General features: G+C 39.5%; 1 protein-coding gene across 7 annotated transcripts in view; it reads right to left on the reverse strand.

The window, feature by feature from the left end:
- The window catches only part of LOC142651751 (uncharacterized), a 100,868-nt gene that overhangs the window by 40,667 nt on the left and 47,786 nt on the right, over positions 1-12,415 (reverse strand). For 6 of the 7 annotated variants that reach the window (XM_075826799.1, XM_075826802.1, XM_075826801.1 and 3 more), the window contains one exon: positions 8,047-8,074. The exons of the other annotated variant lie outside the window; for it this stretch is intronic. In XM_075826799.1, coding sequence (XP_075682914.1) covers positions 8,047-8,074 — 28 coding nt within the window. The remainder of the gene's footprint in view (positions 1-8,046; positions 8,075-12,415) is intronic. 7 annotated transcript variants of the gene reach the window in all.

Raw genomic sequence — 12,415 nt, forward strand, 5'->3', positions numbered from 1 at the left:
AAGTGCACAAGTCCGGAAGCCGCGACCGGAAGTAGTAATCTTACTGTCCGGCCGCGACTTCCGGTCCACAGGAAAATGGCGCCGGACGGCGCCAATTTCAAATTGGACTGTGTGGGAGCGGCGCATGCGCAGTTCCCACACAGACGGCGTACACAGAAGTGGATGGGACGGGAGCCGTTCGCAGTCCCTATGGGACTGTGGCTGCCGTATTCCATGTCTGTATGTGTCGTTAATCGAGACATACAGAAATGGAACAAAAAATGGCAGCCCCCATAGGGAAGAAAAAGTGTAAAAATAAGAAAAAGTAAAACACAAACACACAAATAAATATAAACGTTTTTAATAAAGCACTAACATCTTTAACATATGAAATTTTTTTTTGTGATGACACTGTTCCTTTCAGTCCAGTAACACGCTAGGGCCACATGTGGGATATTTCCTAAAACTGCAGAACCTGGGCAATAAATATTGAGTTGCATTTCTCTGGTAAAACTTGGTGTTATAAAGAAAATTGGATTAAAAATTAATTTCTGCAAAAAAATCTGAAACTTGTAAATTTCACCTGTACATTGCTTTAATTCCTGTGAAAAGTCTAAAGGGTTAAGAGATTTTCTAAATGCTGTTTTGAATACTTTGAGGGGTGACGTTTTTAAAATGGGGTGATTTTTTGGGTGTTTCTAATATATAAGGACCTCAAAGCCACTTCACAACTGAACTGGCCCCTGTAAAAATAGCCTTTTGAAATTTTCTTGAAAATGTCAGAAATTGCTGCTAAAGTTCAAAGCCTTGTAACGTCCTAGAAAAATAAAAGGATGTTCAAAAAACGATGCCAATCTAATGTAGACATATGGGGGATGTTAATTAGCAACAATTTTGTGTGGTATAACTGCCTGTCTTACAAGCAGATACATTTAAGTTGAGAAAAATGCAAATTTTTCTCTAAATTTTGGTGTTTTTCACAATTAAATACTGAACATATCGAGCAAATTTTGCCAGTAACATAAAGTCCAATGTGTCACGAGAAAACAATCTCAGAATCGCTTGGATAGGTAAAAGCATTCCGAAGTTATTACCACATAAAGTGAAACATGTCAGATTTGAAAAATGAGGCTCTGTCAGGAAGGTCAAAAGTGGCTAAAGAGGGAAGGGGTTAAAGGGAACCTGTCACCAGCATTTTAGCTATAAAGCCAGCAATACCTGATGAAAGTGGGTGAAAAATCATTGTCATCTAAGCTATAAATATGTTCTAAGTAAGCTCTGTAGCTTTAGTATTCCGTTTTTCAGTGGTCCCGCACCGTATGCAAATGAGCAGAAAAGAGTCAAATCTTCATCTGAAAAGAGTCAGATTTTCATTACTCCAGCATCTCAGAGTGGACTCCACCTCCTTCTTTTTGATTGATAGCTCCTTAGCCAGTCAGGGCCGGACAGGCGGTGGCAGTGGGCGTGGTTAAGAAGCTGCATACCAGAGGGAAAAATAATTACCATAAAAGGCGGGAAAAGTTTAAACGACTATATTTACTGACAGAGGAGGACTTCAGGAAAGAAGAGAACAGGAACGCACTCTGGACAGCTGCGGCCATTGAGGGGTCAGGCGAGTTTAACAGGTAAGATGTTGATGACAGGATCCCTTTAATATGCTTGGCTACAGCACTCTGAACAGCAGATTCTTTAGCAATGTCCTTTTGTGGCTTACCCTCCTTGTGGAGGGTGTCAATGACTGTCTTCTGGACAACGGTCAAGTCAGCAGTCTTCCCCATGATTGTGTAGCCTACTGAACCAGACTGTTGGACCATTTATAGTCTTAGGAAAACTTTGCAGGTGTTTTGTGTTGATTCGCTGATTAGAGTGTGACCCCCATGAGTCTACAATCTTCAACTTTACCAAATATCCTAATTTTCGGAGAGACTAAATTTTGGGTTTTCATTAACTATTAGCCATAATCATCAGCATTAAAAAAAAAAAAATGCTGGAAATAGAACACTCTGTGTGTAATAAATCTATATAATATGAGTTTCACTTTTCGTATTGAATTAATGATATTCTAATTCATTGAGAAGGACTAGTATACATACACAAATTATATAATATATATATATATACATATATATATATATATATACATACATACATACACACACACACATATATATATATATAATGTGTCAGCACTCCAGTAAATGTTGGTGAAGGTGGTAGGCTTTGTTCACCCTGCAACGTTTCAGCTCACTCAATGAAGCATTTTTCAAGTAAAGGCTCCATTGAGTGAGCTGAAACGTTGCAGGGTGAATAAAGAACACCTTCACCAACATTTACTCGAGTGGTGCCATTTTTAGATGTGATTTGGACATAGGATCGGCATCCATGGGCTTGCACCCAGGTCATCTTTTTTCTTGAACACAGAGCTGTGTGTGTATATATCAGAATTCAAAATACAAGACAGCGCTCCAAATTCAGTGAAAGAATAGGATCACTTTAATCACCACTTGCGACGTTTCAGCCCTACTCCATGGGGCCTCTCTCAAGCAATACATCTCAGTGAACAGTGCACATATATTTACATGATTTACCAAAGTACAGAATAAAAAAACAGTATAAATACAACGTTGTATAATTCATCAATTCAGATAGATAGTATATAGTGAAAAAATCTTCAAAGCCATGAACAGGATATAATGATCGTATTTCATCAAATATTAAGAGAGCATTTAACCCATACTGTATATAAGACCTCGTCTAGGCTTGGCACTATGGTCTATAATTCTGAAGCGTAGATCCCTTTCTGTACGATTAGCTTCCACAAAGTGCTTTGACACTGGTAAATCTAGTCTTTTACAGCGAATTGTAAACCTATGATTATTTATGCGTGTTTTGCAGTCCAGTGTGGTCTCCCCTATGTAAAAAAAGATTACAAGGGCATTGTAGCATGTAAATGACCCATTCCGATGTGGAAGTCAAGTATTGTTTAATTCTAAACTCTTTTCCAGTTATGGGGTGAATTAAAGACTCCCCCTTAATCATATATCTACAGTTTACACAACCTAGACCGGGAAAGCATCCCAACTTTTGCTTCCCGAGGAATGTCTGTGTTAGTTTCTGATTAGAGACTAGATCCGCTTTTACGAATTTGTCTTTTAGAATTTTAGAACGTTTATAGGGCATTAGTGGGTGTACCAAAAATTCTGGGACATGTCTCGGGTTGCCATTGAGTTTCGACCAGTGTTTGCGTATTATTTTTGCTACATCATTGCTGGTTTCATTGTACGTGGATACAAATGGTATTCTCTTACCAATGTTCTTTACAATGGTCTGTGTGGACGTTTGTATGGATAAGAGCCCCTCTCTGTTGGACTTAGATACTCTATCCCTGTGATGTTGAATTAGTTTCTTTGGATAGCCACGGGAGATAAATTTCTCACCCATTTCATCCAACCTCATTGTTTATCTCTTCTTTATCCGCAATTCGTCTCACCCTCAGTAGTTGACTGTACAGGAGCGCCCTTACTAGGCCCCTTGGGTGGCAACTCTCGAGATTACTACTGTCCGTAGTTTTAGTATAAAGATCGGATGATAATTTTAATTCTGATTTGGTTATTGTAGTATCTAAGAATTGTATCGAAGTACTTGACTGTACTAATGTAAATTGTATGTCTATATCGATATTATTGACAAAATTATGAAACCATTCCAGTTCTTCCACTGTGCCTAGCCAAATGAAAAAAAAATATTCTATGTATCTCCACGACCTCAGGACATGCCTGAAGTGGTGCGATACATAGATCGACTCTCTCCCCAATGCCGCCATAAAAATGTTGCCATAGGTTGGTGCCACATTGGCACCCATTGCCGTCCCTCTGAGTTGTATGTAAAATTGATCCGGAAATAAGAAATAACATCTCAGAACTGCATCCAATAAAGAGTAAGAACTCTATACATGCTGGTGTATATTCACTATTTGTCAGAGCCCTTTAAATTGAGTAGGTACTGACTGTGGTCAAAATCGACGTGTATAGGTTCACTACGTCGAACGAGCAAAGTAGGGCCATAGTAGGGACTTGAATATCTTTGATTTTCAGTAGAAAATCTGAGGTATCCCGAATGTAGGAAGGCACTTCAATTACGTACCTGCGCAATACTTTATCCAAAAAGATAGAACTTTTTCTAAAGATAGACCCAATGATGAAAGATACATGGAGTATATATATGCACACAAAATAAATCCCACAGCACTCCGATGGTTCCAAAAAGTATGTGATTTATTCAGTCAACAGCTGCAACGTTTCCGTCCTGCTATAGGACCTTTTTCAAGCATGGAAACAGCAGGACGGAAACGTTGCAGCCGTTGACTGAATAAATCACATACTTTTTGGAACCATCGGAGTGCTGTGGGATTTCTTTTGCTTATGTTTATAATCCACGGATCTGGATTACCTGCTTGCACCCATTACCGTGTTGGAATCTGTCGCAGAGTGCTGCTTATCTCTACATATACCGTGGAGGAAATAAGTATTTGATCCCTTGCTGATTTTGTAAGTTTGCCCACTGTCAAAGTCATGAACAGTCTAGAATTTTTGATCACAGCCAAGTTTAAGGACGCGGACAGCCGTCCGAAACGCGTAGGCCCCCGAGGACACGCACCTCCACATTTCCACACACCCAGGACTAAAATGCAACTGGACTTCTCCCTTTTAACTTCGTTCCATTAAACTTGGAAAAGAAAAATCCATTTTAATTGCACCCAGCGCTGGATCCTACCTTCTTCCTTGCTTGTCAAACTACCGTTGTGCCGACACGAGGATCCGAGCGCTACCTACAAATCCACATCACACTGGAGTGTTAAGGTGAGCTGGAGGTTCCCTCCCCAGTTTCTATCTTTTTCTAGAATTTTTAGGCTAGGTTAATTTTACCAGTGAGATATAGATTATATATAAAAAAAAAAAAAGAAAATCACATTGTCAAAATTATATATATTTATTTGCATTGTGCACAGAGAAATAAGTATTTGATCCCCTACCAACCATTAAGAGTTCAGCCTCCTCCAGTCCAGTTACACGCTCCAAATCAACTTGGTGCCTGCATTAAAGACAGCTGTCTTAAATGGTCACCTGTATAAAAGACTCCTGTCCACAGACTCAATTAATCAGTCTGACTAACCTCTACAACATGGGCAAGACCAAAGAGCTTTCTAAGGATGTCAGGGACAAGATCATAGCCCTGTACAAGGCAGGAATGGGCTACAAAACCATAAGTAAGACGCTGGGTGAGAAGGAGACAACTGTTGGTGCAATAGTAAGAAAATGGAAGACATACAAAATGACTGTCAATCGACATCGATCTGGGGCTCCATGCAAAATCTCACCTCGTGGGGTATCCTTGATCCTGAGGAAGGTGAGAGCTCAGCCGAAAACTACACGGGGGGGAACTTGTTAATGATCTCAAGGCAGCTGGGACCACAGTCACCAAGAAAACCATTGGTAACACATTACACCGTAATGGATTAAAATCCTGCAGTGCCCGCAAGGTCCCCCTGCTCAAGAAGGCACATGTACAGGCCCGTCTGAAGTTTACAAATGAACATCTGGATGATTCTGAGAGTGATTGGGAGAAGGTGCTGTGGTCAGATGAGACTAAAATTGAGCTCTATGGCATTAACTCAACTCGCCGTTTTTGGAGGAAGAGAAATGCTGCATATGACCCAAAGAACACCGTCCTCACTGTCAAGCATGGAGGTGGAAACATTATGTTTTGGGGGTGTTTCTCTGCTAAGGGCACAGGACTACTTCACCGCATCAATTGGAGAATGGATGGAGCCATGTACCGTCAAATCCTGAGTGACAACCTCCTTCCCTCCACCAGGACATTAAAAATGGCTCGTGGCTGGGTCTTCAGCACGACAATGACCCGAAACATACAGCCAAGGCAACAAAGGAGTGGCTCAAAAAGAAGCACATTAAGGTCATGGAGTGGTCTATCCAGTCTCCAGACCTTAATCCCATCGAAAACTTATGGAGGGAGCTGAAGATCCAAGTTGCCAAGCGACAGCCTCGAAATCTTAATGATTTACAGATGATCTGCAAAGAGGAGTGGGTCAAAATTCCATCTAACATGTGTGCAAACCTCATCATTCAACTACAAAAACCGTCTGACTGCTGTGCTTGCCAACAAGGCTTTTGCCACCAAGTATTAAGTCTTGTTTGCCAAAGGGATCAAATACTTATTTCTCTGTGCACAATGCAAATAAATATATATAATTTTGACAATGTGATTTTATTTTTATTTTTTTTATATATAATCTATATCTCACTGGTAAAATTAACCTAGCCTAAAAATTCTAGACTGTCCATGACTTTGACAGTGGGCAAACTTACAAAATCAGCAAGGGATCAAATACTTACTTCCTTCACTGTATATATATATATATATATATATATATATATATATATATATATATATATATACACACACACACACACCTTTCATCATGATTAGAACTGGAAGTTGTTTGAATATAATAATAGTTGTTAAGAACCTATTCTGAACAAAAAACTCCTTTAATTCAGGCTTGGACAAATCTTACTTGGGTTAAGGTGCTATAACGCACTCTAAACCATAAGGCTGGTTTAACATAACCAGCCTTATATATAAAAAATAAAAAAAACACAACAAAAAACATCCTATATTGTTCAGGTCCCCCTTGTGCCGCCAAAACAGTTCTGACCCGTTGAGATATGGATGCCACAAGACCTCTGAAGGTGTCCTGTGGTATCTGGCGCCAAGACGTTAGCAGCAGATCCTTGAACTCCTGTAAGATGCGAGGTGGGGTCTCCATGGATCAGGCTTGTTTTTCAAGCACAACCCAAAGATGCTGAATCGGATTGATATCTGGAGAATTTGGAGGCCATGTAAACACCTTGAACTCGGAGATGTTGCTCCAACCATTCCATAACAATTTTTGCAGCGTGGAATGGCGCATTATCCTGCTGAATGAGGCCACTTATTGGGGAATACCGTTCCCATGAAGGGGTGTACTTTATCTGCAGCAAAATTTAGGTAGGTAATACGTGTCAAAGTAACATCCACATGAATGCTAGGACCCAAGGTTCTCTGCAGAACATTGCAAACAAGCATCACACTACCTCCGCCAGCTTGCCTTCTTCCCATAGAGGATCCTGGTGGCATCTCTTCCCCAGGAAAGTGATGCATACGTACCCGGTCGTCCACATGTTGTATAAGAAAATGTACTTCATCAGACCAGGCCACCTTCTTCCATTGCTTCTTGGTCCAGTTCTGATGCTTTTGTAATCATTGTAGGCGCTTTCAGAAGTGGACAGGGGGTCAACATGAGCACTGTGACTGCACTGTGGCTATGCAAGCTTTAAAAGCACGTTTTCCGAAACCTTTCGAGAAGAGTGCCAGCACTAACTATCAATTTGTGCTACAATAGCTTTTTTCTGGGATGAGATCAGATAGGCCACTGTTCATTACCCACACGCATCAATCAGCCTTGGGCGTCTATGACCCGGTCGCTAGATGTTCCTTGGACCACTTTTGGTAGGAACTAACCACCGCATACGGGGAACACCCTACAAAAACTGTCATTTTGGAGATGCTCTGATCCATTTTTGCCGTCACAATTTGGTCCTTGTCAAAGACGCTCAGATCCTTATGCATGCCTGTTTTTCCCGCCTCCAACAAACAACTTCAATAACGGACTGTTCACTTGCTGCCTGATACATCCCACCCCTTGACGGGTACAATGGTAACAATATAATCAATGTAATTCACTTCAGTCATAACATTAAAACCACTGACAGGTAAACTGTGTAACGTCCAGAATTGTAATGCACATTCAGAGGCATAGGTCTTTTAGTCCCTGATTCGGATTATCTGCTATGAAAAGTGTTGCAACTACATGTATGCACTAAAAAACAAAACAAAAACAACAGTCTATGGGTAGTCCAGCCTAATTGGGGGGGTTGATTGACTAAATATAAAGTCACATTTAAGTAATGCTTTAGTGAATAATTATTAAAGACTGGGGCACATTACCTTTATAAAATCCATATAATGTCTTTTGCTGTAAAACACAAAAAAGAAAAAACACAAAAAAGGTTTACACGTACACATTATAATAGATTTTTTAGTTTCAAAATATTTTTTTAATTGAGTTTGCGTGCAACAAGGAGGACGTAATCGGCTACGTCCTATAAGAAAATCAAATCGTATTAACAAAACAAAAAAAAACAAACAACCACTAATGATAAAGAAGAGCAAACTGAAAATACAGTATAAAAATACTAGACATTTGTATAGAAAGCGCATGAAAAATTCCTGGGGAGTGAATTTACATTACAAAAGAGGTTTACTTTAGAGAGTTAAAAATTATATATAGTTATATTTTATATATTTAAAAGTATCATGGAGACAAATCAATGGCTCATCGTACCATAGCTTGTGCTATATAAGAAAGCCAAGGTTGCCAAATGGATACTAAAAGGGTCATGTCGGGTAACGATTCGTTCACATTCCTTATCAGAATAGGAGTGATTCTGCGCTGAACAACTGGAAGTGAAAGTCGGCGATTTCCACCTTGAGGTAATATAAATACTGTTAGCAACGGTGATGAACTGTATGACTCTATGTGCTTTATTATTAGTGCCAGGGAGTTTGTCACCCAATAACAGTGCACTAGGTAACAGAGGGAAGTGTTAGTTAAAAATTCTTTCAATTATTGAGTGTAGACAACTTCAAGGATCTTTAGCCACCGGGCAATCCCACCAGATATACCATATGTCTCCTGACGAGTCACATCTCCTAAAACACCAGTCAGTCAAGGACATTTGGAAATATTTTGAGAAAAAAAAAAGTGGGTACATAATTGACTGAAGTAAATAGTATCGTGGTTTCCATAAGAGAAACTTAGTAACTACCCATAGTCAGGGTAGTGTAACAATGTTGCCGCTGTTCAGATGACATTACATACCCAATGTCAGCTTTTCATGGCTCTTATATATTTAGCTTTGTATAAGGAAGGGGAGCATTAAAGATCAAGTACAGATATAATGCCCTCAGAATATTGGTTGTTCTTGCAAATCTGTTCAAATGAGGGATGGGGATTAGTGACTGGTCTGGTGAGCGAGCGCACAAAATACAGAATCTCTTGATGTGGTGGGGAGAAGTTTTCTTCAGGATCATTTATATAGTTATTATATTGGAAATGGTGTTTCGGAGAATACGGATGGATTTCCACCATGGGGAAGACCTAGCATCCAAGCCAGGGAGGGAACATAGGATTATATCAAATAAATTTAGAAGAGGTGGAGCAGTTTAAAGGTTGTATTGGAAGAGTAAAGACCTCCAAACTCTACTCTATATGTAAAGTAGCACACAAATTATATAAGTGTATAGGAAAAAAACAAAAAAAAAAAACACTTTCTTGAAAGACGTACAAAAAAAAAAAAAAAGAAGTCACACAATGCACAAAAAAATAGTGCCAGCCTGTGCAAGGAGCGTATATATCAATATATGGGATTTGGAGCGCACAGTCATATATGAAGTACAGATGTCTACAAATGGGTATACAAACCAAGCAAAAGGTTGTTACAATTCATTAGATAAAGACAGTAGATGCACTTACAAATCAACACAGATCATGCTTAAACCAGGTCAGTCAAATAAAGGTAACACATTATGTGAACGTCAATATGATTAAGGATACATATTTGGTAATCGGGATAACACGTTAGGTTCAAACTTCTATAATGACTGGAAGTGGAGTACTAGAACAAACTGCCAAATAAGGATAACACATAATGTGGGCATCATATTTCTATAGTAGCTGGAGAGATAAGGAACGCCATCACATACCCATTGTAAAGCTCCTGCACAGGGAATGACGCCAAGCCCAATGCGCATTTCGGCTAATGCCTTCGTCCGGGGGTGGTGTCATCCCTTGTAAAGTACGCTTATCCAAATCAGTCTTTAGAGAAGATAAATTGCCATAAAATGGTGGGGACGTCAGACGTCGCATCACATTCCCGCTGAATACGTAAGCCGGAAGTGTGGTGGCGGCCTTCTTCGTATCCACTGCATGACCGCCAACAACTAAACTTCACGGTTTTATGGCAATTTACCTTATTTATTCTCATTTGGACGTTCACATAATGGGTTACCTTTATTTGACTGACCTGGTTTAAGCATGATCTGTGTTGAAGTGCATCTACTGTCTTTCGCTCATGAATTGAAACAACCTTTTGCTTTGTTTATATTGTCATTTGTGGACAGCCGCACTTGAAATAGGACTACACCCGTTTGCTCCAAAAGCCATATATTGATATACAGTATATACCATTTTTTGTGCAATGTATGACTCATTTTTACAAATTTTTGCATAAGTCTTTCAATAACGTGATTATTCTACATTTTCTATTCACTTATGTCATATGTGCACGATTTGACCTCTGAGGGATTTATTCAGTTTTGTTTGGGTCAATGCACCAAGTAATACTTGGTTACACTTTGATGTCCTATATGTAGAACTACCCTTTGCTACATGCTATTTTGGTTTATAAAACGTATTTGAGACATTTTCCTGTATGTACAAGTAAGTTTCCTGTATGTACAAGTAGGTTTCTATAAGTAAAGGCCTCACCGCCATTGAAACACTGAACCAATAATCCTTCAGGTTCTTAATTCCTCCACCAATTAGTCAGATTATCTGTTATATAGTTACATACATAGGTTAAAAAAAAAAAAAAAAAAAAAAAAAGAGGACATAGGTCCATCAGGTTCAACCTCTCTCAATAAATTACGGCATTCTTTGCTTAATTTACTATAACACGAAGCCCATCTTAAATAAATATGCATCTAGCCATTTTTTTTTTAAAATGCTGACATAGTATCTGCCATCACTACCTCTTGGGGAAAGGCATTCCATAGCTTGACCACTAACTGTAAAGTACCCTTTTCTTTATGGATGTCTGAAACATCTTACACACACACAATGGGTGTCCCCTGGTCCTTTGTAGATTCCTTGGAAGGAACAGATCATGTGCTAGTTCTCTGTATTGACCACACCTATACATATTAATAAGGTCCCATCTAAGACGCCTTTTTTCCAAGTTGAACAAGCCCAATTTTTCTAGCCTTTCATTGTAAGTGACACCTCCCATCCCATTCAATAATCTCGTTGCCCGCCTTTGAACCCTCTCCAGTTCTCCTATGTCCTTTTTACAATGTGGAGCCCAAAAACTGAATTCCATATTCTAGATGTGGCCTTACAAGGAATTTATAGAAAGGTAATATTACATTTGAATCCCGTGTTTTATCTCTCTTTTTATACACCCTAAAATCCTACTTGCTTTTGCAGCTGCTGCCTGACATGGAGTGCTGCTTAGCTTGTTACCAGAATACCCAGGTCCTTCTCCTGTTCCGTTATCCCCAGTTTTATTCCATATGACGAAATATTACACGTCGTTACAAGTCTATCAACCTCCTGCTCAGCACCAGCATCCAATAGCCGTTTATCACAGACAACGGCCCACAGTATTTTATGACAAAGTGGAGAGAGTAGTTGGTGAGATATGTGCTAAATGCATTAAAAGTCGCACACATCGAAAAAAAAATTGGCACGTTTTAACCCGTCAAGCAAAAAAAACCAATATATTTAGCCTAAACTAGGTCTTCTGGAAGCTCACTCCCACTTTTAATGTACATTTTCAAGTCTGATACAGTGAAGGAAATAAGTATTTGATCCCTTGCTGATTTTGTAAGTTTGCCCACTGTCAAAGACATGAACAGTCTAGAATTTTTAGGCTAGGTTAATTTTACCAGTGAGAGAGAGATTATATTAAAAAAAAACAGAAAATCACATTGTCAAAATTATATATATTTATTTGCATTGTGCACAGAGAAATAAGTATTTGACCCCTTACCAACCATTAAGAGTTCAGCCTCCTCCACGAGTCAACTTGGTGCCTGCATTTAAGACAGCTGTCTTAAATGGTCACCTGTATAAAAGACTCCTGTCCACAGACTCAATTAATCAGTCTGACTCTAACCTCTACAACATGGGCAAGACCAAAGAGCTTTCTAAGGATGTCAGGGACAAGATCATAGACCTGCACAAGGCTGGAATGGGCTACAAAATCATAAGTAAGATGCTGGGTGAGAAGGAGACCACTGGAAGATGGAAGACATACAAAATGACTGTCAATCGACATCGATCAGGGGCTCCATGCAAAATCTCACCTCGTGGGGTATCCTTGATCCTGAGGAAGGTGAGAGCTCAGCCGAAAACTACACGGGGGGAACTTGTTAATGATCTCAAGGCAGCTGGGACCACAGTCACCAAGAAAACCATTGGTAACACATTACGCCGTAATGGATTCAAATCCTGCAGTGCCCGCAAGGTCCCCCT

The sequence above is a fragment of the Rhinoderma darwinii genome, chromosome 5 (genome assembly GCF_050947455.1).
Source record: "Rhinoderma darwinii isolate aRhiDar2 chromosome 5, aRhiDar2.hap1, whole genome shotgun sequence".
Lineage (NCBI taxonomy): Eukaryota > Metazoa > Chordata > Amphibia > Anura > Rhinodermatidae > Rhinoderma > Rhinoderma darwinii.